This window comes from Zonotrichia albicollis, chromosome 9 (assembly GCF_047830755.1).
Source record: "Zonotrichia albicollis isolate bZonAlb1 chromosome 9, bZonAlb1.hap1, whole genome shotgun sequence".
In the NCBI taxonomy this organism is placed as follows: Eukaryota; Metazoa; Chordata; class Aves; order Passeriformes; family Passerellidae; genus Zonotrichia; species Zonotrichia albicollis.
In genome coordinates, this window is record NC_133827.1 from 33700639 (window position 1) to 33726378 (window position 25740).

General features: G+C 62.2%; 3 protein-coding genes across 7 annotated transcripts; 1 reads left to right on the forward strand and 2 right to left on the reverse strand.

Moving 5' to 3' along the window:
• Positions 1–2081: 2081 nt before the first annotated feature.
• On the reverse strand, positions 2082–7468 carry LOC102063941 (mitochondrial ubiquitin ligase activator of nfkb 1-A). 2 transcript variants are annotated; one of them, XM_074547321.1, is made up of 5 exons: positions 7090–7468; positions 6478–6600; positions 6161–6248; positions 5960–6080; positions 2082–5211 (listed from the first exon to the last, which is right to left on the reverse strand). In XM_074547321.1, exons 1-5 carry the CDS (start codon positions 7168–7170, stop codon positions 4512–4514), a joined length of 1113 nt encoding a protein of 370 aa, XP_074403422.1. In that variant the 5' UTR covers positions 7171–7468; the 3' UTR covers positions 2082–4511. The 2 variants fall into 2 exon arrangements, with proteins under 2 accessions (XP_074403422.1, XP_005484910.2); XM_005484853.4 differs by having other exon boundaries at positions 6478–6615; positions 7090–7467.
• A 150-nt stretch (positions 7469–7618) lies between these two features.
• On the reverse strand, positions 7619–16100 carry ECE2 (endothelin converting enzyme 2). Of its 3 annotated transcripts, none has more exons than XM_026792100.2 (19): positions 15747–16100; positions 14012–14098; positions 13506–13650; positions 13112–13327; positions 12913–13037; positions 12624–12770; positions 12482–12547; positions 12121–12309; positions 11603–11745; positions 11373–11487; positions 11014–11124; positions 10721–10819; positions 10556–10633; positions 10267–10370; positions 9864–9974; positions 9497–9564; positions 8657–8847; positions 8480–8575; positions 7619–8356 (listed from the first exon to the last, which is right to left on the reverse strand). In XM_026792100.2, exons 1-19 carry the CDS (start codon positions 15786–15788, stop codon positions 8180–8182), a joined length of 2310 nt encoding a protein of 769 aa, XP_026647901.2. In that variant the 5' UTR covers positions 15789–16100; the 3' UTR covers positions 7619–8179. The 3 variants fall into 3 exon arrangements, with proteins under 3 accessions (XP_026647901.2, XP_074403418.1, XP_074403419.1); XM_074547317.1 differs by having other exon boundaries at positions 14012–14101; positions 15747–15934; XM_074547318.1 differs by lacking the exons at positions 7619–8356; positions 8480–8575 and adding an exon at positions 9259–9317 and having other exon boundaries at positions 8706–8847; positions 14012–14101; positions 15747–15934.
• A 1462-nt stretch (positions 16101–17562) lies between these two features.
• Positions 17563–24833, forward strand: PSMD2 (proteasome 26S subunit ubiquitin receptor, non-ATPase 2). Of its 2 annotated transcripts, none has more exons than XM_005484847.3 (21): positions 17563–17749; positions 18484–18540; positions 18909–19073; positions 19315–19436; positions 19809–20033; positions 20136–20294; positions 20565–20709; positions 20893–20953; positions 21213–21359; positions 21532–21638; positions 22027–22154; positions 22234–22321; positions 22643–22805; positions 22888–22989; positions 23077–23222; positions 23390–23473; positions 23606–23774; positions 23872–23966; positions 24134–24260; positions 24348–24466; positions 24547–24833. In XM_005484847.3, the coding sequence occupies exons 1-21, from the start codon at positions 17615–17617 to the stop codon at positions 24727–24729; spliced, it is 2727 nt and encodes a 908-aa protein (XP_005484904.1). In that variant the 5' UTR covers positions 17563–17614; the 3' UTR covers positions 24730–24833. The 2 variants fall into 2 exon arrangements, with proteins under 2 accessions (XP_005484904.1, XP_014120954.1); XM_014265479.3 differs by lacking the exon at positions 17563–17749 and adding an exon at positions 17879–18047.
• Positions 24834–25740: the final 907 nt, after the last annotated feature.

Consider the following 25740-nt stretch of genomic DNA (forward strand, 5'->3'; position numbering starts at 1 on the left):
TGAACTTTTTCATGTGAAAGCTCCTGCTCCTGTGAAAAGTGCCTGGGAAAATAGGCAAGAGGCCCACGCTGAGATGTGGCCTGCTTTTCCCGTTGCTGAGCCCACGTGCCCTGCCCGTGGGCAGGGACAGGCAGAGCGTGGCACGCGCGGGGCCGGGGCTGAGCGAGGAGAGGAGCAGATGGGCTGTGTGGGATGTGAGTGGCACCGGTGCAGCGCTCCAGGAGGGCTCCCAGCCTGGCAGGCTGCTGGGGAGAGGCTGGAAAGGGGTCACCCTGGGAATAGCCCCACATACCCCACACCTGTATCTCCACAGTGCCTCACACCTGCGGGAGCTACTTGACTTGGCTGTGGGGTGGAGCTCTGTGACGGTGCCTGGGATTTGGGGTGTGGGAAGGACTGTCTGCCCATCCCAGGCAGGAGGAGGGCTGGATTTGTGCCAGCACAGCTGGGCTGTGGGTGGGACAGGGCAATGCTGTGGCTCTGGGCTCTGCATCTCCTTGGGACAGCTCTAGTCTCTGGTTCCCCAAGGGTGCTGCTTGTCACTCATCCCTGAACAGCAGGGGAAGGTATCCAGGACCTGGATGTGAGTGGGCAGGCAATGGGGTGCATAAGAGACCCCCCTCATCCCCTGCCATTGCATGTTGCATCCCCCCTGGTGAGCCAGACGAGTACTCTCCTTCCCCTGGCTCTCATCCCACCTTCCTTATCCGTCTTTTAGCAGCCACGTAATCTCCTTTCTTGCTTCCTTTGCAGCCTTTTGTCCAACACAAAGACAACTCCACCGGAAAGAAGAGGCTGTGGGAGTGGGAAGCAGGGTGTTCTTCCTGCCCTGGCTCCTTAAACCTGGGCTGGGACACCTTGGGGATGATGCAAGGGCTGGAGGCCAGCCATGCCCCCCCGGTTGGATGTGGAGCTGGGTAGGAGGCACAGCATCAGGCTTCCAGCTGCACTGGGGCTGGCAGTAGAGGTTGTGTTGCATTGCCCACACTTGGCCCATGCTCTGGGAGCTCACCAGTCCCTGCCATGCCCTAGCTCCACACCTGGATACTGCCCCTGAGCCCTACACCCCTGTGGGTGCCTAGTCCAAGTGCTGTGATGGAGGTGAGAGCTTTTCCTGCAGTCACTGATGGTTAAAGTGGTTTTATGGCGGAAAATCACCCTGTGTGTGTGCAAGTGGCCTGTGGTGGAGCACCTCCTGCCCATGCTCTGGAGGGACCCTGGGCAGCTGGAGCTGGGAACCACCAGGCCCTCCCATCCCGTCCAAGGCCTGGCAGGAATGGGGTCAGTGTCCTGGCAGGCAGTGACTGGATGTCAGGGAGCTGAAAGGAGGCAGGAAGCATCAGCCACAGGACCCAGGGCTTTCCCTGCTGCACGTCTGGAGGTAGTGCTATCACCTGGGGCTGGTGCCACAGAGCTGGGGGCTGCCAAGGCATGCCAGGAGGCCAGCGCGGGTGCCTCCATCTGTGTTGCTTCCAGCCCTGCCAAGAAACGTGAAATGGCACTTCTGTTTCACAGCAGTGGCAGCCACTGGGGGCCTCACTGAGCGCCTGCTGTTGGCACTGATGCTCTCCCTGAGTCCCCATCCCAGCACAGGGACTCAGGGACTATGTCACTGGTAAGGCTGGGGATGTGCACGTCCCTGGCTGCTGCTGCTGGTTCTCAGTAGCCACAGCCCAGATGGGGATGCCACTCTGTGTGCTGCCTGTGCCACAGTCCAGGTGTTTTGGGGGAGCAGAGACACACACTGGGCTGGGTACAGGCACTGGGGATGACCTTGTGGGACAATGGTTGTGGTGAAAACTGTCACTACAGGGCAGGGATGTTGGGGGACAGGTGTCCTGCTTGGCAGCTGTCCTGTGGGTGAGCCCAGGGCAAGTGTGCAGGAGTGGCGTGCTCCTCATCTTCTGCTGTTCCTGCAGCTGCTGCTGGGGGAAGATCAGGCTGTCCCTGCAGGGACAGTGCCTCCCCCTGGGAAGAAAGACAGGTTGTCATTACTGAGATGAGTTTGTCTGTCTGTGCACAGCCTGGGAGATGCCCTGTCAGGGCAGGTGGAAGGAGGATGGCGCTGTCCCCATTCCCCACATGAGCTGCCTGGGACACAGCTGCGATCCTGGCATCTGAGCAGATGGAGCCCCTCCAGCACAGTGCCTGGGGCAGGGGCTCCACGAGGGTCCCCTGCCGAGGCCCGGGGGTGACAGGGAAGAGCAGGAAGGGGGGGGAGCCAACCCTTCTGGGCAAACAGCCCTGCTGGGGTGTGAGGCTCCATCCTCGCCTGTCACCACATATCTGGTCACCATGACAACAGACAGGGAGGCAGGCAGAGCGGGCTGGCAGCCCTGGGGGGAGCGGGTGGAGGCCATGGGCATGGGCTGGCACACAGGGGCACCCTGTGGCTGTGAGGAGGCAGCTGTCAGGATGCGTGGCCTGTATGACACAGAGGGAGGCTGGGCAGTGCTCAGCCCAGGCACTGTGAGCTCCCCACTGTCCTGCTCCTGGGCAAATACCCATGAGGGGCACACAGCAGGTTTGTCTGGGGATGTGGGCACTGCAGCACGGCCGGGCAGCCCCTGTGCTACCCCTGTGCTACCCCTGTGCCAGCCCGTGCCATGGATCTGGCACAGCAATCTCTGGCTGGTGGTGAGCTGAGGGGGTGAGTCATGCTGCTGCCCAGAGCCATGCCAGGCAGGACTGGCAGCTGGGGCTGCAGCCAGGCCACTGCTGGAGTGGCAGAGACCCACGTGGGGCTAGAGTCAGGCTGTGCCCCAGCACCAGGGGTGGCAGCCTCCCTCCACAAGGGATGTGTTCCCTGCCCTGGGCACCTTTGGGGGCAAAGGGGAGTGGGGGGGTGCAGACCCCTCTCTATTGTCCTGTCCTAGTCTGGCTGCTGGGCCCTGGGGAACGAGGTGAGCAGTCTTGGGGAGCAGGGGCACCCCCGCCCTCCCCGGCCCACGCGCCCACTCGCGCCAGCAGCTCTTGGCATGCAGGGAGTGTGTTCCTGGCAGCCCGGCCCTCTCCCATCTGGTATTTATCTCCTTCCCGAAATCCCTCCTGCTGCGGGGGGGATGCCCGATGCTGGGGGGGTGAGAGGGGGAATCTGGGCCCCACTGCTCACTCTGCAGCCCAGGGAAAAGGCTGGGCTGAGGAAAAGGCGGGGTGGGGGGAGAGAACTCCCCCACACATCCCCACCCCAAGAATGCATGTGGGTCCCAGGAGGCCCTATTGGGTCCTCTGGGACCTCCTGTCTGCCTGGGGGCAGCCCTGCCAAGGTACCTTTGCCCCAAGCAAGCTCCCGGCCCAGCTGCAATTGTGGCCACTGCCCTGGGGAGGGGGCACATCATCCCCCTCCAATCCCAATGCTGCTGCCTGGCTGACAGTGGCCTGCCAGCACTGTCCCCCACCCCCAAACCCTGGGTGCCCCAAAGCTGCAGGAGCCAGGAGAGCCCGTGGGTTGCCTGGGCAACTGCAGCCAGGCAGTGATGGGGAGCAGTCCAGGGGAGCAGTTGCCATGGAGACCCGAGGAGCACAATCACCTTGGCAACGGTCCTGTGTGTCCTGCCACCCCCCACCCAGGGCTGCATCTGGAGGAGATGAACCTGGGCTCCATTGTAAACCTGGGCCAGCTCCCTGGATGAGGAAGGAGGGGAGGCAGTGGTGCCCACCCCTGCAAGGGGACAGCCTTGGCTCCCAGCACCCACCCAGCCCCCAGCTGAACGGCGCAAAGGAAGAGGTGAGGCCAAGCTCAGCTCCTTGGCTTTATCACTCACACACCACTGCAAGCCATTCCCACGCCCAGTCCTGTCCCCAAGGTCAGCAGGAAAGCCGGGTGCAGCGGGGCTGGACACGAGGGCAGGCTCTGTGGCACCCTAAAGCTGTGCTCCCTGTAGAGAGTGACAGAGGGACACAGCTCCCATCTTGGTGACAGAGCAGCTGGCAAAGGGACTCATCACTGCCAGCCCCTGAGTGTCCCCAGTGTCATCTGGGCAGTGGCTGCAGGCACATGGATTGGGGTGGCAGGACAAAAGTGGCACCAAGGTATAACACTGCAGTGGGTCAGGGGGGTTTGGGTCTCTGCCACTCCACTGTGCCTGCTGTGCCCCAGCAGCCCTGGTCTTGCCCTAATAATCATCCCCATAAATCCACACACTGGGAAAAAACCACAAGGGAGAAGTCCTGCATGGCTTTTGGGAGGTCATGGCTCAGAAAGAGACACAAGTCCAATAGCTGGCAGCCAAAGTAGTGCCCCAGTGTAGGGTTGGGGTCTCAGCTCCTCAGCTTAGGCATTATGTAGATTTTCCCCAAGCCTTCACGTTTAGGGGGGTCCTTCTGGCAGACAAAGGGAGGATGAGGAGGCTGTCATTTCCCTCCTCCCCAAAACAGATTGAAGGGCACACCAAGACCCCTCCCTCCCAAAAGGAATTGCACAGCTGCACACGAGGAGACAGCTGGGATTTCTGCAGGCTCCAGGCTTGGCCCAGTTCACGCTGCCCCTCCCTGGGCACCCCCAGGTGCTCTCAGGCCTGGTAGAGGGGCACCACGCGGTCAATGGGTCCCCTGCAGATGGGGCAGAGGCGGGTGGGCAGGGCTTGGAAGCAGCGGAAGCAGCAGCAGATGTGGCCGCAGCCCAGCAGGACGCACTCGCGGGGCCGCGACAGGCACACCACGCACGAGTCCTCGGGCGCCCGGTCACCGCCCTCCTCCCCATCCAGCTCCTTGTCCTCCTCCGGCTGCTGCCCGGGCCGGGAGCGGCGGTAGGCGCGGCACAGGGCGTGCAGGAGCACGGCCAGCCCCGCGGCCGCGCACAGCAGCGCTGCCCCCTTCCAGAGCCCGCTGGCCGACTCCAGCTCCGCCAGCACCGTCTGCCAGTCCCCCAGGCACAGGAAAAACTCGCCTCCCTGGGCCGGCGGCTGCAGGTGCAGGGAGCCGTCGGGCTGCAGGGACAGCTCCCCGATGCCCGTCAGCCCGGCCCCCACCCGCAGCATCTCCTCCGTCTCCAGGATGCCCTTGGGCTTCTCCCCGATCAGGTACTGGCCCAGCAGGTCGCGGAAGCCGTGGGACGGCTGCTGGAACCGCTCGTACACCATTTCCAGGGGCAGGCACACGGCTTGCAGCGGGCTGTCCACACTCACCTGCGTGGCTGCCTCAGGGCCCGGCGAGGCCAGCAGGAAGGGGACGGTGTAGATCTGCTCCGAGAGCACCCGCTCGCTCTCACTCCTGCAAGCACGGAGGGTTGGGGTGTGGAGAATCACAGCATCAGTCAGGCTGACCTCTGAGATCATCATCTTCAACCCATGACTGAATATCAGCCTGTCAGCTAGAGCATGGCACTAAATGCCATGTCCAGTCTTTCCTTAAACACCTCCAAGGATGTCAACTCCACCGCCTCCCTGGTGGTGAAACCTTCTGCTCCCTGGACAGCTCATTCCAATGTCTAATCATCCTCCATGTAAAGTTCTTCCTAATCTCTAACCAAAACTTCCCCTGGCACAGCTTGAGGCCATTTCCTCTTGCCTTGTCTGTCATTGGTTGCCTGGGAGAAGAGGCTGATCCCCACCTGGCTACAGCCTCCTTTCAGGGCGCTGGAGAGAGCAATAAGGCAACCCCAGAGTTTCCTCCAGGCTAAAGATTCCCAGCTCCCTCAGCTGCTCCTCATCAGACATGTGCTCCAGCCCTTCACCGCCCTGCTGCCCTTCTCTGGACCTGCTCCAGCAGCTCAATGGCCTTCCTGAGTTGAGTGAACTGGACCCAGGACTCGAGGTGTGGCCTCACCAGTGCTGAGTACCAGGGATGATCACTGCCCTGCTCCTGCTGGCCACACACAGAGAAGCTCTGAGCTCTTGGTGCTGAGCTAAGCATCGGGCTAAAGTCTTTAACTAAGTTATTTTCTGCCTTGTGGCCCCAGATGATGGGGTCGGGACTTGCTGCTGCAAGCCCCCTCCTGCAGCCCCTTCCCATCACTCACCAGCTCCGGGCCAAGCTGTTCCAGATCAGCCGATGCTCCTTCAGCTGCAGTTTCTGGATCACGCCCAGCAGCCCCTCATGGTAGTGGCTGGTCAGTGCAGCCTGGGCTGGCAGCACTATGCCTAAGGACAAGGGATGTGTCACAGCCGAAAGAGGAGATCCTGGCCCTTGTCCCTCGTGCAGGGCCACAGAGTGTCCTTACCTTCCAGGGCAACATAAGGCAGGCACCGCCCCTCAGCTGCAGACACCAGGGCTGGCAAATTGTCATCGACCTGGAGCTTTGGGGCCTCCTGGAAGAGCATGGACTGAGTGTGAGCGTGGGCAGGGACAGGGCAGTGAGCAGGCCAAGAATGGTGGTGTGGAGACCTCTGGCCTGCAGCCTGCTCAGATCTGCATGTCATGAGGTCACCAGAGGATGGAGCAGGCTGCAGGCATGAGTGTGTGCACCTAAATCAAAGCATGGAGGGCAGTCGGGAAAGGGACAGTAGTTGGGAAAGAGCATCTAAGAGACAGGGCTACCTGTATGCGTGCCACGACTCTAGATTTCCTCCTGTACAGGTAGTAGAAGAGGCCAGAGAAGGCGAGGCTGGAGCCCAGACACAGCAGCTCCCCTGGAGTGATGTGTTTGTCCATGGTGCCAGGCTTGGGTGACAACGCCTGCAAGGTGAACAAGTCTGGGGAATGGGGCTGTGTCACCCAAGACAGGGACATCCCACTGCCCCTGTTCTGAAGACAACATCCCTGGATCCCTGTCCCCAAGGCAGTGCTTTGTCTTGTCGTCCCCGACCCCAAGGCGGAGATGCTCCTCCGCCCCTGTCCCCATGCTCTGCCGCCCCAGAGCCAAGCCTGCCCACGGTCCCAGCGCGGGCAGTTCACCCCCAGCACCCACAGGTGCCCGGTACTCGGCTCGGCCCTGCATCCTGGGCCCAACCGGGGCCCAGTCCCACATCCGGGATCGGGCCGAGGCCCAGCGCCCGTGACCCAGCCCTGGGCCTGGCCCAGGCTCCCACCCGGGTCCGGCCCCCGGCCCGATCTGTCCCGGCCCAGCCCCCGGCTCGGTCCCGGGCCGGCCCCGCCGCCCCCGATGCCCCCGTACCCCCGAGGCGCCCGAGGCCCGGACCCTGGCCCTACCGCGCTTCCTGCTGGGAAATGTAGTCCAGCCCTCGCGGTGAGGCGGCGGCCCTGCCGTGACCGAACTGCCTCTCCCAGCATTCCTCACTCTGAACTACAGCTCCTGTCGTACTCTGCGTCGTCCGCAGGCAGAACCACAACTCCCAGCAGCCTTTGCGAGCGCCTCTGTCCGCAGCCGAGGCGTCCCGCGGGGTACCGGTACCGGGAGCTCGGGACACCCCGGCATGTGGCTGGGGCCGCGCTGTGCGGGGCGGGACCGGCCGGGCCGGGCTCCGGGAGCTCGGAGTGGAGGCTCGGGGCAGGCAGGGAACTCTCATGGCTCTGACTCGTCCCCACCAGCGTTGCTGTGTTCTCCCCAGTCCTCGCTTCCCTCACTCGGGGAATGTCCCCCCAGACACGCCGCCCCCGCTCCCCTCCCTCGGCGTGTCTCACCGCCCACGCGTGTCCAGCCCTGCAGCCGCCCCCCACAGCGGCCCGGATCCCCCTCTCCCCCCGTCCCGGCACCGCCAACGACCCGGAGCTGCTGGAGTAAGTGGAAACTGCTTTTAATCGTTAAATAAACTCGGCGACAGCCACCCACAGCTGAAGGCACCAGAGTCCCCGCTGCCGCCCGCTGGTCCCAGCAGAGGTGGATGGGGAAGCCAAGCTGGACTGGGAGGGGACAAGGGAAGCGCGGAGCCGGGTGGCCCCCAGCCTCCATCTCCGGCAGGCTGGGGGGCAGGAGCAGGGGGATCGTGGCTCTAATGCTTTCCCCGGGACCCCTTTGACCTGCCCGCCTGAGGGGGGGACGCAGCGCAGGGGCCACTGAGCTGTGCCCGACTCAAGCACATCAAGGCTGGGGGGCAGAACTGCGTTTTGGGGGTGCCACAGCCTCTCTGCCGGCCGTGTCCAGCCCCAAGCCGTGGATGGGGCTGCGGTGGGTGCCTGGTGCGGGGCCGTGTGTGCCGGGGAGGGTGCGGAGGGGGGTGTGCGGTGTGAGCACAGGAGGGGCACTGCGCTCTGCCCGTGGCCAGCTCCGGCAGCTACTGAGGTCTGGGGAGGGGGAGCACAGCAGAGTATCGTCCCTCTGCCCCCGGCACCCTCCCCGTCCCTACCACACCTCACAGTGCTTGCCGGGGTTCATGGGGGAGCCCAGGGGGCAGCCGAAGTGTTCCACAAAGTCCCGGGAGTTGCTGAGGGTGCCGATGACACGGTACTTGTCGGGGCTGTGCGGGTCGGTCACCAGCCCTTCGTGGGAGCTCTCGGGCGTCCGGACGGAGCACCACACCTGGCGGAGCGGGAGCAGCCTCAGGGATGGGCACCGAGCACCCCCGGTGCGGGATGGGGAGCTGCGGGGTGGCTCCGAGCAGCCCGGGAGGCACGGGAAGCCCATTATCCTGCTCCGCCCTACCTGCGCAAAGCCCACGAAGAAGAGCTGGTGGTTGGTGAGCCCCAGGGCGGGCAGGCGCTTCTCCTCCCCGTTCTTCTGCAGCCAGGACTTGTAAGCCTGCGGGAGAGCTGGCCTGAAGCTCCGGGAAGGGACAGACAGGTACGGGGGTTCGTGTCCCCTCCGGATGGCGGCACTCACGTTGTAGGCTGCCTTGAGCCCGCCGTTGTCGGCGATGTTCTCGCCCAGGGTCTGCCGCCCGTTCACCTTCTCGCTGTGGACGGTGTAGCGGCCGTACTGCTCCGTCATGCACGCCGTCCGGTTCTTGAAGGCCTCCAGGGAGGAGTTCTGCCACCACGGCCGCAGGTTTCCCTCTTTGTCATATTCCCGTCCTGCAGGACCGAGCCGTGGGTTGGGGTGGGACCGGGGGAAGCCGTCCCACTGCAGCCCCTCTGTTGCAGGAGTCCCGAAGCAGAATGGGGCATGGTGGGGGAGTGGGCACCGGGGGATGCCAGGGGGACCTGGCACCTTGGGCCCATGCCCAGGGGGAAGGTATCCCCCAGCCCCTGCTGTGGGCAGGCTCTGCCTGGGGCTCAGCCATGCACTTGGGTCCACAGGCATCCCCCAGTGCGTTCTCACTAACCCAGCCCAGATCCATAATCCCAAATTCCCTCATTGACCCCATATCGGCTCCGGGGCTGTGGTGAAGGTGCAAAGCAGAGTGGATGCGAGAGGGACCCATCCCACGCCCAGGAGGGAGGAGGATGAGGAGGGGGCTGGGGCTGCAGACACTGTGTCCTCACCAAGCGGATGAAGCGAAAGCTGCACAGAGAAGCCGGGGGAAGGTATCAGCAGGTGCCACCTGGGGAGACAGGACGATAGAAGGGGGTGGCCAGGGGGGCACGAGCACACATGATGCAATGGATGGCAAAGCGGGACCCCTGTGCTCCCAGGGCACCTGTTCCCCATGCCAGGGGCAGGGGCTGGGGGGGGACAGGAAGGTGACAGGGGTCAGGGCCAGTGCTGCCTGTGGGCTCTCACCTTGGTCATCAAATGCATGGGTCAGCTCGTGCCCCATCACCACGCCGATGCCACCAAAATTAAGGGCTCTGTGGGGCCATGGAAAGAACCAGGTAAGTACAGGATGTGTTAGTGAAGCCATTGCAACCCACCCCATCTCTGGGCACCCAGTGACACTCTGCTCCAGCTGGGACCCAGCTGGGGATCACTCCTGCTGGAGACACTGGTGGCCCTAAGGGAACTCAGGCTGTCTTGACTGCATCATGTTAAGCCTTGAGAGACACTCAAGCCCTTCAGGGCTTTTATTTGTCACTGTGGGGGGATGCTGTGGCATGCTGGCCCTGATCCAACCCCTGGCTCCAGGAGGTGCCCCCCATGCCAGACTCACTTGGGGTGGTTGCGGGCGTAGAAGGGAGCCTGGAGGATCCCAGCAGGAAAGACGATCCCGTTCTTGGTGGGCAGGTAATAGGCATTGACAGTCTGTGGGGTCATGCTCCACCTGGGCAGGGAGGTGGGACAGGGCACAGGCAGGGGTGTGTCCCTGTCACCCCAGCCCCCTCCTGTGCCACTGCCCACCACAGGGACCTGCCCAAGGCTGACACTTTTGCCCCCATCCTGTTACCAAGGACCTTGCTGGGGATAAGCTACAGCTACCACAGGTGACCTGTGCTACCACAGGTGACCTACTGTGCTGTGCTGCCCCACGAGGGTGACCTCCTCCCCACTGAACAGCACCATCCAGGCACCCAGGGTCCCATCCTCCCCTCCTTCCCCCCAAGCCCACCCCTTACTGGTCGCGGTTGGGGGGTTTCCGGAGCTGGTCAGCCATCACTTTGGCAGAGAAGTTGTAGAAGTTGAGCATGTTCTGGAAGAAGGAGTCCTCAGAGACCTCGTACTGGTGAGGAAGAGGAGGGATGAGGACAGGTCCACTGGGGTGGTTTCCCACACCCTGGCCAGGATGAGCTCAGTGCTTGGGTGGCTTTGCACAATGTCCCAAATGGGGACATTGCTCAACAATGGCCCCCCCCCCCCAAGTTTGGCATGACCAAGATTCTCCCCCCCAAGCCAGGTGCCCCCTACCCCATCATAGACATCGTCCAGCTCCTTGTTGTCCAGAATGAAGTCAGGGAAGCCAATCATGTCGTAGATGGCATCCGCCTGCATGGGGAGAGGCCCCAGCAGTGAGACTGGGGAGCTTGTACGGATAGGGTAGGGTTTCCCATCCACTTCCCTCCCTAGGGTCACCTTCTCCTTTGCAGCCTGCCTGGTCTTCTCGTCCATCCAGTCCAGCTGGTCCAGGGATACCTCGAAGGCTGCACGGATCTCGCTGATCATCTCCTCAGCCTGGGGAAGGGAGGGAATGAGGGCCCCCTACCCCCACAATGCCTCAGTGGGGACAGGGTGGACAGGGTACAACCTCCCCAGGGCAAGGGATCTCATTTTCCAGCTCCCTGCCTTCCAGCCCTGGGCTTGGGTGGAATTGGGATTCCTGTGGATGGTGATGGGGAGGGAGGGGATGAGGACAGAAGTATTCTCACGATGGCCTTGCTGTCCCGGTCAAAGGTGGCTTTGACAAAGAGAGAGCCCAGTGCAAAGCCCAGTGTGTCATCCGTGTTGGAGATGCAGGTTTGCCAGCGGGGTGTGCAGGACTGTGGGAGAGAGATGAAGGTCAGTGAAACCCTCAGCCCACTCCTCTGCTCCCCTGCCTTCACTCAGCCTGGCTCTGCCTCATCAGAGGGGAGATAGGCAGCAGCAAAACCCCCATCCCAAAAGATAATTGTGGGTTCCTGCTGAAGCATCCAGGTCTTAGCATGCCAAGGGCATCTGAAGGACAGAGGAGGTCCTGGCTGCTTCCAGGCTGAGTGTGGAGGGGCCTGACCCCAGGGCCCTCCGTTACCTTCCTGGTGCCATAGAGTGTCTCCAGCAGCCTCTCCTGGGCTGTCTCGAAGCGCTGGTCCAGGCTGGAGGCTGTCTTCTGCACCAGGTTCCAGATCAGGTAGTTGTTCAGGATGCTGCAGGGGCGGAGAGATGCTGCAGCTCACCACAGTTTGTGACTTCAAGACACTGATGAGCCCAAAATGTGTCCCTGCCATGGGGGCCACAGCCAGGGATATGAAGGAGCCTCACCTCCTGTCGGTGTCATTGATGAGCTCAGAGACCTGCTGAAGGTAGGTGTCCCCATACACCACCACAGGCTCTGTGTCTGCCAGCTCCAGGGGGGCCAGGGCGTAGGAAAGGTAATCCAGCCAGTCAATGGCAGGGGCCAGCACCTGGAGGGGACACAGGAATGTGGCACCAGGGCTATGCTGCATCCTGCTCAGCATGCTCAATTCCTGGGGCAGGAACTGTGTTTTCTGGGAAGGACCCAAAGTCCCTCACCATTCCAGATCCTTCTCTGTACCGTTAATGCTCTTAATGCTGCAGAACAAGCAGGGGACCCCTGGACCCCACAATATGAGGTGGCAGCTTCCCCCAAATAGTAACAACTAGGGGGATGGACATCCAGTGCATGTCCCATAGCAAATGTGGCTGCCCAAGGTGTCCCAGAGTCAGGACAGCAATGGTCACAGACCTCTTGGTGCCCTCTGGACAAGTCCCCATGTGTCCCAGAAGGGTCTCCCCAGGCTGCTCTGGGCCATGCCCACCTGCAGCTCTGCGATGCTCATCTTGTGGTAGATCTTCTCGTCGTCCCGCCGCTCAGCCTGGGGCACGGTGATGTTGGCTAGCTGGGTTTCAAAGTCCAGCACCTGCTGCATCTGGAGGCGGGTGGGCTCTGGGGTGCCCCCCAGCAGTGTGCCCAGCTCCACCATGTAGTCCAGGTACGCTGCCAGAACCTGTGGAACCCCAAGCCCTGCCTCAGTGCCAAGCACAGCTCATCCCATCTCCCTGGGGTGGGCACCCAACAGGCAGGATGGAGATGCCAGGTGTGTCCCAGTGCTGCTGGCACCGCGGTGCCATGGGTTTGCCCTGATTGCTGTTGGCAGCATGCCCAGCAGCCAGCCTCACCCTCTCGTTGGCAGTCTTGTTCAGATAGTAATCCCGGGATGGGAGGAAGAGCCCTGACTGGTCCACCTGTGGGGAGAGAGGGGTAGCATAGACATTCTGGTGTCCCCTGGTGTCTGCCACCCCTGGGAGCCAAGGTGCCAACCTGGATGATGTTGCTGTTGGAGCTCTTGGAGTCTGCACCCACATACACTGTGAAGAAGGGGGTTGCCCGATATGTGCCTGACACGCTCTTGAGGACCTCCATGAAGCTGGTTTGGTTCCAGGAGCCAGTGATGTTCCATCCCCCAATCTGCCAGCAGACAGAGCCGGCACCTCAGGGAGGGATGGGGTGCATCCCGAGGTTACTCACTGTCTGGTTACGTGAAGAGCTAAGCAGGAGGTGTGCTGGGCTGAGCCCTGGCAGCTCAGCTCAGGTGTGGGTGTGTGCCCACCTTGTCGATGAGCTCCATAAGGGGCTGGGAGCCCAGCTCTTCTATCCTCTGCTCCTTGAGGCAGGACAGGTAGTACCGCTGCGTCTTCCGCTCTGCCTCGCTGCTGGAGTTGAAGGTGGTGTTTTCTGCGGGAGGCTGTGGGTCAGCCCCAGTGACACAGGGGTCACCCCCTCAGTGTCTGCGACCCCTGGGTGCCCACCTAGGAGATGCTTCATGATGGCCTGGTTCTGGTCCCAGATGCTGTTGAAAGTGCTCCACTTGGAGCGCCCGTTGGGCAGCGGGTTCCTCTTAATCCAGCCCCCACACGAGTACTGGTAGAAGTCCTGGCACGGGTCCGTCTCTGTATCCAGGGCCTCCAGGATCTTGCTGGCCACCCGGACACAGGCATCCGTCAGGCACGTGCTGTGAGAGGGATCTGGCAGGGAAGGCATGCCTGGGGCTGGGCGAGTGTACTGGGGGAAACCGAGGCACGGAGCGGGGCCAAGCCCTGTCTGTACCCCAGGATGGGCAGAGCACCTGGAGCAGATACCCTGGGCTGACCCATCACTCCTCATCCTCCCGGGTGTGGGGACACAGCTGCCAAGTCTCCCTACCTCTGCGGTACTGAATGGTCAGAGTGACGACGGCGACGCTGAGCAGCAGGGCCAGGGAGACGGCAACGGCGCAGAGCACCAGCTCCAGCTGGCTGCGCGAGGCCAGGCGGCTCAGCAGCGTCCCCGGTCCCTTCCGGAACCCCACCTAGGCAGGAGGAGCAGGAGCTGCCATCGCACCGTGGGGGGCCGAGCATCACTGCCCCCCTTCCCTCCCGCCACTCCCCAGTGCCTGGCGGGGCTGCATGAGGACGTGGGGACCAGGGCATCCCTGCCCACCAGCCCTGGCGAGCCGGTGGTGGGTGCTGGCAGCGCCCCCAAGCCACAAGGAAGGACCAGGCACGCCCTGTGCCGCATTTTGGCTGACTCCCAGCACATCCCTGGGGACAGCCATGTCTGGCTTGGCTCCCAACCCTGCTCCCAGTGCCCACTTGGTTGCAGGCAGGCCCTGGGGTGAGGATGGGGGCTAGAGGGGATGGGAAGGATGGAGGAGCCGGGGCACAGCTCACCTCCACGCTGTCGGGAGAGGTGCTGCCATCCCCCGTTGGCTCCGGCCCCTCCTCGTCCTGCAGCGTGGCACGCTTGTAGTTGGGCATCTGCTGAGGGAGGGAGCAGGCTGGGGCAGGGGCGTGGGGACTGCTCCCCGCCCTGCCACACCCTCTGGCTCTTATGGCAGGGCACAGTGCCTGCTCAGTGAGTACACAGCCGGGCTGAGGCAGCCCCTGACCCCCCGCAGTGTGCCTGGGCCTCCCCCAGAGGTTGCCCCCAGCCCTGCGTGGCCCTGGAGAGCACGGGGAGAGCTGCTAATGAAGGACCTGGGGGCCGTCACCGGAGCATCCCTTTGCACAGCCATGGCATCAGCCCTGCCGACAGGTGACACATCGCCACGGAGACATGGTCCCCGTCACCAAGCAACGGTTTCCTAGTGCTGCTGTCTCACCCCTCCTCCCCTGACTGGAACTTTCCATGCAGATGTGCACCGGTCTGAAACATCTGGAAGTGCTTCCAGCCCCATCATAGCTCCGGGGGTGACCAAGATGCAGGACAGAGCATGCAAGGGGAGAAGGGGCACTGCAGTGTGTACCAGCCAGCAGGGCAGGGTCCCCTTTACTCCTGGCTTTGCCAGGCAGCTTGCACAAATCCAGCCGTGAGGGCTGCTGAGGGCTCAGCCAAGAGGGAGATGGTGGAGTTGAGCCAGTAGCATTGGAGGGGGGGATATGCTAGAAGAAAATGCTGGAGGTTTTGGTGGAAGAGAATCAGCAATGCCACTGGTTGTGAGCTATCCTTAGGCTCCAGAGCTAATACCTGGGTGGGTTGCAGCTCACCCTCCAGTCTGTGCTGCAGACTAAAGTGAATGCCCAGCCTGCAGGGCTGCTGTTATGGGTCGGGAAGGAGCTGGGGTGCGATGGATGATGGGCAGGGGGGAAAGCAATGAGACTGCCTCATGCCCAGCTCTGCCCGCTGCCACACTGCTGGGATAGGAAGGGGGCATCGCCAAGGGCTGCAGCAGGAGGGTGGGATTGGCAGGAGATGGCAGGAGCCCCCGCTGAGTCAGGCTCCTGGAAGGTGCTGGCATTAGGAAGGATTGCTCAGCATCCTGAAGGAGCTTGGCCAGCCTGGCCCCCCCACCACCCCAGCTCTCCTCAACGTGCTCCTTTCTGCTCCTGGGTGGTCCTCATCCTGGGCAATAGCTAGCACCCCCTCTCCAGCATCTTCTGTGGCATCCTCAAGACAGGAGCCTATTGCTGGGGCTCCTCCTACCCCCTCTGTAGGGCTGAGACCCATGGGGACAGGGCCCTCTGCCCCCTCCAGAGGTGCTGTCTTGGGATTCACCCTATGAGCAGCATTACTGTGCTCGGTGGAGTGGGGTTTATGGGGTCATGCCTGAATGAACCACCCCAGTTCTCTGTCCAGCCCCAGGCAGGGATTTGGAGGGGGTCCTCCTTCCTCCACCGTGGGGCACAGGGACCCTCTGGCCGCTGAGTTCCCTTAGCCCCGGCACCACGCAGCCCCTGCATCCCATAGGCTCTCGCCGCCCCCCGTAATCCGCTTGTCCCCCCCGCCCTCCCTCCCTCCCTCTGGTTCCCGAAGCCCCCGCAGCCCTTGCAGCTGCTTGAGTTCTCCAGCCCCGGGGCTCTCCTGCGCCCCGACCCCCTCCTGTCCCCTCGCCGAGCCCCCCGCCGGTGTCCCCCGTCCCCCTCCTCTCGCCCTCCTCCCTGCCGGGCCGCTGCCCCGGGCACTCACGGCGTGTCCAAGCTCCTGTAGGGCCACGTTCATCCTGGCCATCCCGGGCCGCCTGCTGCCTAGCTCCGCTCCCCGCCCGGGCCGCGCCGGGCCCCCGCCGCCGCCGCAGCGCCGCCTGCCTCCGCCGCCGCCATGGCCCGCACCGGGCGCCGCGCTGCCGCCGAGACCGGCACCGGGGTCTCACAGGGATGGGGCCGGGCGGAGATGGGGCCGCGCCGGAGGGATGGAGCCGCAGGGGCTGAGACCGGCTGCGCACGGACCGCAGGCACCGGGCGGGGGCGACGGGGGCCGGCGGGCCGGGAGGGGCTGGAGCGGGGACCCCGGTGCCCAGCCCAGCGGCACCGCTCAGCTCCGCTCGGCCTGGCCGCCCAGCAGGGTGACCGCCGTGCGCACGGGAGGAGCTCCGCGCCGGTATCTGCACCGCCGCTTGCACCCCCGGAGAGCCGCAAAGGCACCCGCAGCCTCCCTCACCGGCACCGGCACCCGAACCCGCGCCCTCACCGGCACGGGCAGCAGAACCCGGGCTCACATCTGGCTGCCCGCAGCGGGTACCGGCGCATGCACACAGGGACGCAAGGACCGACTCCGGTCGTGAGCGCTCAGGGGGCACAGCAGCGCCGCACGGTACCGGTCACCGGCAGCGGCCGGTAATGGTGCGCAGCGGCGGCAGCACGCCGTGCTTCGACACGCGGGCTCACCCCTGCGCAGCACCCGCACAGCTGGATGGGTGCACACACGCACACGGACAGCCCGTCCCCGGCACCCAAAGGACGGCACCCCGATGGCAGCCTTAGGCCCGTGCCACAGCACACGCACCCAGGGGCGCACAGCCGTGCTCAGAGCCTTGGCAGTGGGCAAGGAGAAGGCCGGGGCTGTTCACAGCTTCACATCCTGCCTCGATAGTTCCTAGCGCTGTGTGACCGCCTGTCCGGGACAGGGCGGACCCGCAGGGCACCCGCTCCGTGCCCGGGGTGCCGCTGTTCCGGGGCTGGAAGCGCTCCCCGGGGTGCCAGGGGGACAGGGTGAAGGCAGCGCCACCTGCCCCGGCTGCGGAGCCGGGGACACAGCGTGGAGGGTGTGTGTGAACACAGGGGCTGGGCCACCAGGCTGTCCACGGGTGTCTGTGACATGTGGGGGCCGCCGCAAGCCTGCCAGCAATGCTATTGCACTGGCCCAGCTCGGGGGGCAGCGCTGCCCGTGGCAGGGTGGTGGAGCCCCGGGTCTGCAGCTGCCAGTGCAGCGGCCGGTGCCAGCGTCAGTGCCGGTGCTGCTGTTGGTGCCAGTGTTGGTGTCAATACCGGTGTGTCAGTGTCGGTACCAGTGTCAGGGTCAGTGCTGGTGCCAGTGCTGGCGCCAGTGCCGGTGTCAATACCGGTGTGTCAGTGTTGGTACCGGTGTTAGGGACAGTGCTGGTGCCAGTGTCGATGTCCGTGTCAGTGTCCGTGTAAGTATCGTTGTCGGTATCATTGTCAATGTCGGTACTGGTTTCAGCGTCAGTGCCGGTGTCATTGTCGGTGCTGGTACCGGTTTCAGTGTCAGTGTCGGTGCCGGTTTCAGTTTCGGTGCTGGTGTCAGTGTCGGTTTCAGTGTCGGCGCCGGTACCGTTTTCAGTGTCAGTGCCGGTACCGGTTTCAGTGTCAGTGTCGGTACTGGTTTCAGTGTCAGTGCCGGTGTCAGTGTCGGTACCGGTTTCAGTGTCAGTGTCGGTGTCGGTGCCAGTGTCGGTGCCGGTACCGGTATCAGTGTTGGTGTCGGTACCGGTGTCCCCGCACGTGGGTCCGCCCCGCCCTTGGCCCCGCCCCCGGCGCGCGGCGGTGCCGTCACGGCGTTGCGCAGGCGCGGTGCGGCGGAAGCACGACCGGGCGAACATGGACGCGGGCGGCGGCGGCGGGCAGAGCCGGGTGCAGGGCGGCCCCGGGGGGGGCGGCGACGAGAAACCCACGCCGCCATGGGGCCGGGACCGCCGGGACCCGCCCTCTGGGCCCGAGAAGGAGCAGGAGCTGGTGAGTGCCGCCGAGCCGCGGGCCGCCGCTGAGTCACGGCCCGTTCGGGCCCGCGTCACCGGCGGGGCAGGACGTCATCCCGCGTCACGGGGCTGGCCGGCATCCCTCCGGGAACGGGACGTCATCCCGCGTCACGGCGGCGGCCAGCATCCCTCCGGGGACTCCCTCCAGCGCGGGCATGTGACGGCAGCGAGGGGTTCCCTCCGGCGGGGCCCCGGCACGTCATGGGGTGCCCGCGTGACGCCATTGAGGGCTCCCGTTCCCGGGCAGGGGGCGCGGGGGTCTCAGAGGAGCGCTGGTGAGGGAAGCCCTGGTGTAAGCACGCTGTGTGTGTGTGTGATACTGGGCACTGTGCAGGGATCCCCAGCACGGCGGTGACCTTGGCTCTGGGGGTCCCCGTGGGCTGGGGGACACAGTGAAGGGGCTGCTGTCAGTGCCCCAGCTGGGCTGTGACCTGACGTGCCCCTCTATGTGGGGTTGTTTTCATACAGCGCAGAGGAATAGGGGAGGTGCATCTCACACCCCGGGAATGGGTGGTTTCTTAAGGAAGGTATCCCCAGTAATGTGAGCATTGCTCCACCCTGCCAGCACTGGGGCAGGGTGGTGCCCTGAGCAATGAGTGCATCACTTTGTCCTGGTACCCTGTGGCTTGGGGTGACATCCCTGCCGCTGTCACACTGAGACTACCTGTGCTCTGCACCGTTAACTCTGCTTTCTCCTGTGCATTTTGTCAGTCTGAGGAGGACAAGCAGCTGCAGGATGAGCTGGAGATGCTGGTGGAGCGCCTGGGGGTGAGTCTGTGCTGTGTCCCTCAGCAAGGAGTCCTGGCCAGGATTTGACTCTGTCTGTCTCTTGCTTGTGGCTGTTCCTCGTGCAGTGGAGATGGGGGCATTTTACCTTGAGTGGGATGGGCCCCTGCTTGTCTGCTGTGATCTGTCCCCCCAGCCTTGTTGCCTTTCTGACCTGTGCCCAAGGGACCTCTGTGTTCCTGATGAGAGAGAAGCTTTCTACCCTGCTGTGCCCTCCTTCTCCAGCTCTTGGGCTAAAGGAGGCAGCCCAGGGTGGGGGCTGTTCTGCTAAGAGCCATGGCTGTGTTTGAGGAGGGCTGGTGAGGTGGTAGCTCAGGAACCGGCCCCTGACAGGCAGCTTCCCTCTGCAGGAGAAAGACACGTCACTTTACCGTCCAGCCCTGGAGGAGCTGCGGAGGCAGATCCGCTCTTCCACCACCTCCATGACCTCTGTTCCCAAACCCCTCAAGTTCCTACGGCCCCATTATGGCAAGCTGAAGGAGATCTATGAGAACATGGCTCCAGGAGAGAACAAGGTAGAAACTCTTGGCCGCACCATCCCATGTGATTGAGGGGACAGTGCTGGGGCAGGCAGAGCCCTCTGGACCCTGGGATCTAACAGCACTCTCTGTGACTTGCTCCAGAGGGTTATAACTTGTCAGGACGGTACCTTTGCCACCTGTGGTGGTTTTCAGGCACAGGGAGGGTGTGGTGTCCATGGCTGCCCCTGGTTCCCTGTGCCTGGCCTGTGTCTGGAGCTCTGCACTCTTTCTGCAGCGCTTTGCAGCAGATATCATTTCTGTCCTGGCCATGACCATGAGTGGGGAGCGGGAGTGTCTCAAGTACCGGCTGGTGGGCTCCCAAGAGGAGCTGGCATCCTGGGGGCATGAATACGTCAGGTAAGCCTCAGGGGGACCAGAGGGGAAGGATAAGGGCTCAGGGGAATTTCCTGGGGTGCTTTAGCTCTGGCCTGGCTGGGATGTGTCTTGACTAGCTGATCATGTGTTCAGCTGCCGCTATCACACCTGCACATGTGTCACTTCATGCTCTATTCATGATGGTTTTCGAGCTGCAGAGATCTTGCTTCTGTGGCCTCTGAAATCTCTGGTCTTAACCCTGTTTCTCCTCTGGCCTTGTCCCCCATAAAGTCTGCAGAATGCAGAGCCTCCATAAACAGTACATAATCCTGGCTAACTGGGAGCAGCTGCTCCCTGTTCTCACGGCTCAGTGAAACTGATTTTTGTAGTGGTGACATCCCTTTGTTCCTGCAGGCACTTGGCCGGAGAGGTGGCCAAGGAGTGGCAGGAGATTGATGAAGCTGACAAGGCTCAGAGGGACACACTCCTCACCCTGGTCAAGGAGATTGTCCCCTACAACATGGCCCACAACGCAGAGCACGAGGCCTGTGACCTGCTCATGGAGATAGAGCAGATGGACATGCTGGAGAAGTACATTGATGACAATGCCTACTCCAAAGTGTGCCTCTATCTGACAAGGTGAGGGGGCTTGGCAGCCTGAGGTGCTGGACAGGGCCTGATCCCTGTTGGGCCAAGGCTGCCTGATCTGGTTGTCACCCTCATGTCTGTCTCCTCCTTAAGCTGTGTGAGCTACGTCCCAGAGCCTGAGAACTCGGCTCTCTTGCGCTGTGCCCTGGGCATCTTCCGCAAATTCAATCGCTACCCGGAAGCCCTGCGCCTGGCTCTGATGCTCAATGATGTGGAGCTGGTGGAGGACATCTTCACTTCCTGCAAAGATGTGTAAGCAGAGATGTTCCCTGCCCTCTGCAGCCTTTGCTCATCCTGGTGGGGCAAGGCTCCCCATTTGGGCAGAGATAGGTTGGATCTGTCACTGTTAAAGGTGTCTGGGGGTTTGGATTGAGACTCTTGTCCCTGAAATGAGGATGGGCAGGAGTGGGTCATGTCTGTATGCCCTGGGCAGGGCAGGTTGGCTCACTGCTTGGTGAACCTGTGTTTGTGCTGGGGCTTGCTGGGTTCTGGGCACTCAGGAAACCCCTCCCCTCTGCACAGAGTTGTCCAGAAGCAGATGGCCTTTATGCTGGGCCGCCATGGGGTCTTCCTGGAGCTGAACGAGGATGTGGAGGAGTATGAGGACTTAACAGAGATCATGTCCAATGTCCAGCTCAACAGCAATTTCTTGGCCTTAGCCAGAGAGGTGAGTGTCCCAGCCTGGAAAAGCACCCTGGGCTACCTCCAGCTGTGGCTGCCTGGCTGCCAGGCTCTGTGGCAAGATTTGAGAAGAAATCCATCATCCCTGTGATTTGGGCTACTCTTGGAGAGGTTGCCATTGTAGGATGTGCTGGCCGGGTGGTAACCTCCTTCTCCCTTGTCTTTGCAGCTGGACATCATGGAGCCCAAAGTGCCAGATGATATTTATAAAACCCACCTGGAGAATAACCGTAAGGGCTTGTGTTGTGGTTTTTATCATCCCTGCCTGTGTGGAGTTCTTGAGGCTGCCAAGCACCTCTGAGCCTGTGTGGTCAGATGTGTATCTGAGGGGGTGGATGGCCTGCCCATGGTCTCTGGCCTGTGGATCTGGGCTTCTCTTTCCTGCTGGTGATGGAGACGGGTCCTCGTTCCTATGATGTGGGATGGCTGCATGTTGAGGGCTGGCAGGGCTTCTGTTGCTGCTTTCCTCACCCTGTCATTGTTCCACAGGGTTTGGGGGAAGTGGTTCCCAAGTGGACTCAGCCCGGATGAATTTGGCCTCCTCCTTTGTGAACGGCTTTGTGAATGCTGCCTTTGGACAGGACAAGCTGCTGACAGATGATGGCAATAAATGGTTGTACAAGAACAAGGACCATGGTGAGTTAGCAGGCTGGGCAGGGCTGGAGGTGCCTCTAGGCTTGGGGTTACCACCCTGTCCCTTTTGGGGTAAGGGTGGCTGAGCTGGCCTATGTCCCTGGCTCTACCGCAAGCCCCACACAGGGCACATCAGTTCAGGCCTGATGAGGGCCTTTCTTCCCTGGAACCACAGGGATGCTGAGTGCTGCAGCCTCGCTGGGCACAATCCTGCTGTGGGACGTGGACGGGGGGCTCACACAGATCGACAAGTACCTGTACTCCTCAGAGGATTACATCAAGGTCAGTGACAGATCCTGGCTCTGTGTCTGCGTGGGGCAGTCCTGCTGTGAGCTGGGTGTGCACCTGGCTGGGAAATGGTCCTTGCTTTGGTCCTCTGTGCAGCTCAGCTCCTGCACAGAGAACGGTTGGATGCCCTGTGTCCCAGGCTTTTGAGCAGCTCACAGTGAGGTGCTGGTCTCTTGGGGACTGTCTGAAGCATCCTGGGGGCTCCCCTTGTCACACAGCTATGAGCTTTGGAATTCTCACCTTGATCCAGGGTGGCATTGCCCACTTCATACCAACTTGGCCATCCTGGGGGAGGGGTGTGATGTGTGAGGTGACATCAGTCACTGGCTGACAGGGAGCTTTGTGTTGGTGGCTAGTGTGTGACAATGCTTCTGCCTTGCAGTCTGGAGCCCTCCTGGCCTGTGGCATCGTCAACTCAGGGGTGAAAAATGAGTGTGACCCTGCCCTGGCCCTCCTGTCTGACTATGTCCTCCACAACAGCAACACCATGAGGATTGGAGCCATTTTTGGGTAAGGGCCTGGCCCCAGCCTCCCCGTGCTGCACAGGGTGGTGCAGCTCCTCCCTCACACCCCTGTGCACTCTCTGCAGGCTGGGACTGGCTTATGCAGGCTCCAACCGCGAGGATGTCCTGACTTTGCTGCTGCCTGTCATGGGAGACTCCAAGTCCAGCATGGAGGTAGGGCATGAGGCAGGGTTTGCCTGTGATTCCTGCTTCTCCATCCCGTGCCCCAGAGCTCCTGAGAATACAGGCACTGTCCTGCAGCCAGCTTGAGCTCCAAGAGCAAGGCCACATGTCCCTGCTCAGCACTGACCCTATTTTCCTTATCTGAGCTGCTGCCACAATGGGATTACAGCAGATTTAGGAGGGTAGGAAACCATCAGGTCTTGCAGTAGCCCAGATTTTCATAGAAAGTGGAGGCCAAGGGTACCTAGTGCTATAGGCCAGCTTACTCTGAGCTGTCCCTGTGTATGACATGGCTCTTTTCCCCATCACTAGGTGGCTGGTGTGACTGCCCTGGCCTGTGGGATGATATCAGTGGGTTCCTGCAATGGGGATGTCACCTCCACTATCCTCCAGACCATCATGGAGAAATCAGAGACAGAACTGAAGGATACCTACGCCCGGTGGCTGCCACTTGGGCTGGGCTTGAACCACTTGGGTAAGGCTGGGCAGTGCCAGTGGCTCATGGGGTGGGAGCATCCCTCCATGCTGTCCTTTAACCACTATGCTTTCCTTGACAGGGAAGGGAGAGGCAATTGAGGCCATCTTGGCAGCGCTGGAGGTGGTGTCGGAGCCTTTCCGCAGCTTTGCCAACACGCTGGTGGATATCTGTGCTTATGCGGGTGAGTTGGGCTGGTCGAGGTGAGGGGAGGCAGGAGCAGCTCCAGGGTCCTCTGCCTGCTGATCCTGGCACTCCACTTTCTGCCCAGGCTCAGGGAATGTCTTGAAGGTGCAACAGCTCCTGCACATCTGCAGTGAGCATTTTGACTCCAAGGAGAAAGAGGAAGACAAGGACAAAAAGGACAAGAAAGAGAAGGAGAAGAAAGAGAGCTCAGCAGACATGGGTGCTCACCAGGTGGGGAAATGTGGGCTGGGGTTTGTGTGCCTGGAGCAGGAACTGGCTTTGGAAGGGTTCCTAAGGCCCTTCCCCCTAGGCCTTGGGTGGGCCCAGAGGCTTAAGAGCTTGGGTGTTGGGCTGGGTGCTCCGTGCCTGGCGCTCAGGGCCTGTGTCCCCCCCTGCAGGGCGTGGCGGTGCTGGGGATCGCGCTCATTGCCATGGGCGAGGAGATCGGGGCGGAGATGGGCCTGCGCACCTTCGGCCACCTGGTGAGTGACACCAGGGGGACAGCACAGAGCCGGGAAAGGACGTCGGAATAGAAACTGGGGTACTGCCTCACATCTCAGTAGGCCTTGCAGCGCTGGGTGATCTGAGTCTAACACCCCCTCCCCTCTGTGCAGCTGCGGTACGGGGAGCCCACCCTCCGCCGGGCTGTGCCCCTGGCGCTGGCTCTTATCTCAGTCTCCAACCCCCGGCTCAACATCCTCGATACCCTCAGCAAGTTCTCCCACGACGCTGACCCTGAGGTCTCCTACAACTCCATCTTTGCCATGGGCATGGTGGGCAGTGGTAAGCCTGGGGACAGCCTGGTTTGGGGTTTGTTTGGGGGGAAAGGTGGGAGACCTGTGCCTTGTACACTCCTCTGCCTGCACCTCCTTGTCCCCAGGTACCAACAACGCCCGGCTGGCAGCAATGCTGCGGCAGCTGGCCCAGTACCACGCCAAAGACCCCAACAACCTCTTCATGGTGCGGTTGGCCCAGGTGATGATACTGTGCTCACTGCTTGTGTGTGGAAGGGGAAGTTTGGGGTCCCTGCCCTGGGTGTGGGAGGAGAGTGGTGTCCTGGGGGTGTCACCCTCTCCTGAGGGCAGGGCTGGGAGTCCCAGGTTACTCCATCGCTCTTTTATGTACTTTCTCTGCCACAACAGGGCCTGACTCATCTGGGCAAGGGGACACTCACCCTATGCCCATACCACAGTGATCGCCAGCTCATGAGCCAGGTGGCTGTGGCTGGGCTGCTGACCGTCCTCGTGTCCTTCCTGGATGTGCGCAACAGTGAGTGCTGCTGGCTCTGTCCCCCCAGTTCTCTCTGCCCTGCAGCGTGGGCATTGCTCAGCCCCTTTATTTCTGTCTTTCCTCCAGTTATCCTCGGCAAGTCCCACTACATTCTCTATGGCCTCGTTGCTGCCATGCAGCCCCGCATGCTGGTCACCTTCGATGAGGAGCTGCGGCCTCTGCCCGTGTCGGTTCGGGTAGGACAGGTAAGGGGCAGCCAGGGCTGGGGAGGGGCTGTGCTGATGTCCCTCTGTGTCCCTGGCATTGATCTCACTCTCTCTCTCAGGCTGTGGATGTGGTGGGCCAGGCAGGCAAGCCCAAAACCATCACTGGCTTCCAGACTCACACAACCCCAGTGCTGCTGGCACATGGAGAGCGGGCAGAGCTGGCCACAGAGGAGCACGTGCCTGTGACGCCCATCCTGGAGGGATTTGTTATCCTACGCAAGAACCCCAACTACGACGTTTGAGCCAAGGGGAAACTGGGGGGTGGGTAGGTGGTTTGGGAGGGGAGGGAAAAACCCTAGTTTGTTTTTGTTACTGAGAGTCAAGGAAATAAACTATGTGGAGACTAGTGCTGCCCTCTTCTTCTTGCACTGGGAGTGTGGGGTGGGCTTTCATCCTTTTGGGTGTGCCTGTGGCCCATGGAGGCTGTGCACAGTGCAGATCCCAACATGCAGGGCATGAACACAGGGTTGTGGGGTGCCATGGGTGCTCCATGCATCCAGCAGTGCCCTGTGTGTGTGCCTGGCACAGCCACGTGCTCAGAGTGTGCGACTCCCCTTTAGCCCAGCATGGCCTGTCCCTGCCTGGCTCTGCCCTCCTGGGGGGTCTTGGCTGGCAGCTCCCAACTTTCAACTGCCCTGCCAGATGTGCTGGACTCTGCCATCATTTGGTGCTGCTCCAGAGCTGACATTGGGGTTAAAAGCAGTCAGGGAGGTGGGGACAGAAGCCACATGGAAAGTATTTTTAGCGAAGAGGAAAGCCCCTGCCCTGTTTCCAAAAGTGACAGTGTCTGACACCTGCTGTGTCCCAGCTGGGTGAACACGGGAGGCTGTGTCTGGGTGGGAGTGGGGTGCTGAGTACCAAAGGGAGGGGGCTGAATGCAGGGTCGGGGTAAGGTGCTGCATCCTGCGGGGTGCAGGGTGGGGACCATGTCCCCTGTGGGTGTGAGGTGCTGGGTGGGCTCTGGGCCAGTGCAGCTCCTGGCCGGCAAATCCCACATCAGAGCAGACCCTGGATGGGTGCATGTCCCGGGAAGGTGCCTGTGCACGAGGGTGCATCACGGATGTGGCCAGGGTTGGATTGAGCATGAGTGGGTGCCCGCTGGGGCAATGTCAAGTTCTGGGTGAGGCCGGGTCCCAGTGGTGCCAAGCACCGAATGGGTGCGGGCGCCGCTGGTGCCGGTCCCTGGGTGGCTGCGGGACGCTAGTGGTGTCAGGCCCCTGGTGAGCGTGCGTCCCGACCGGTGCCGGTGCCGG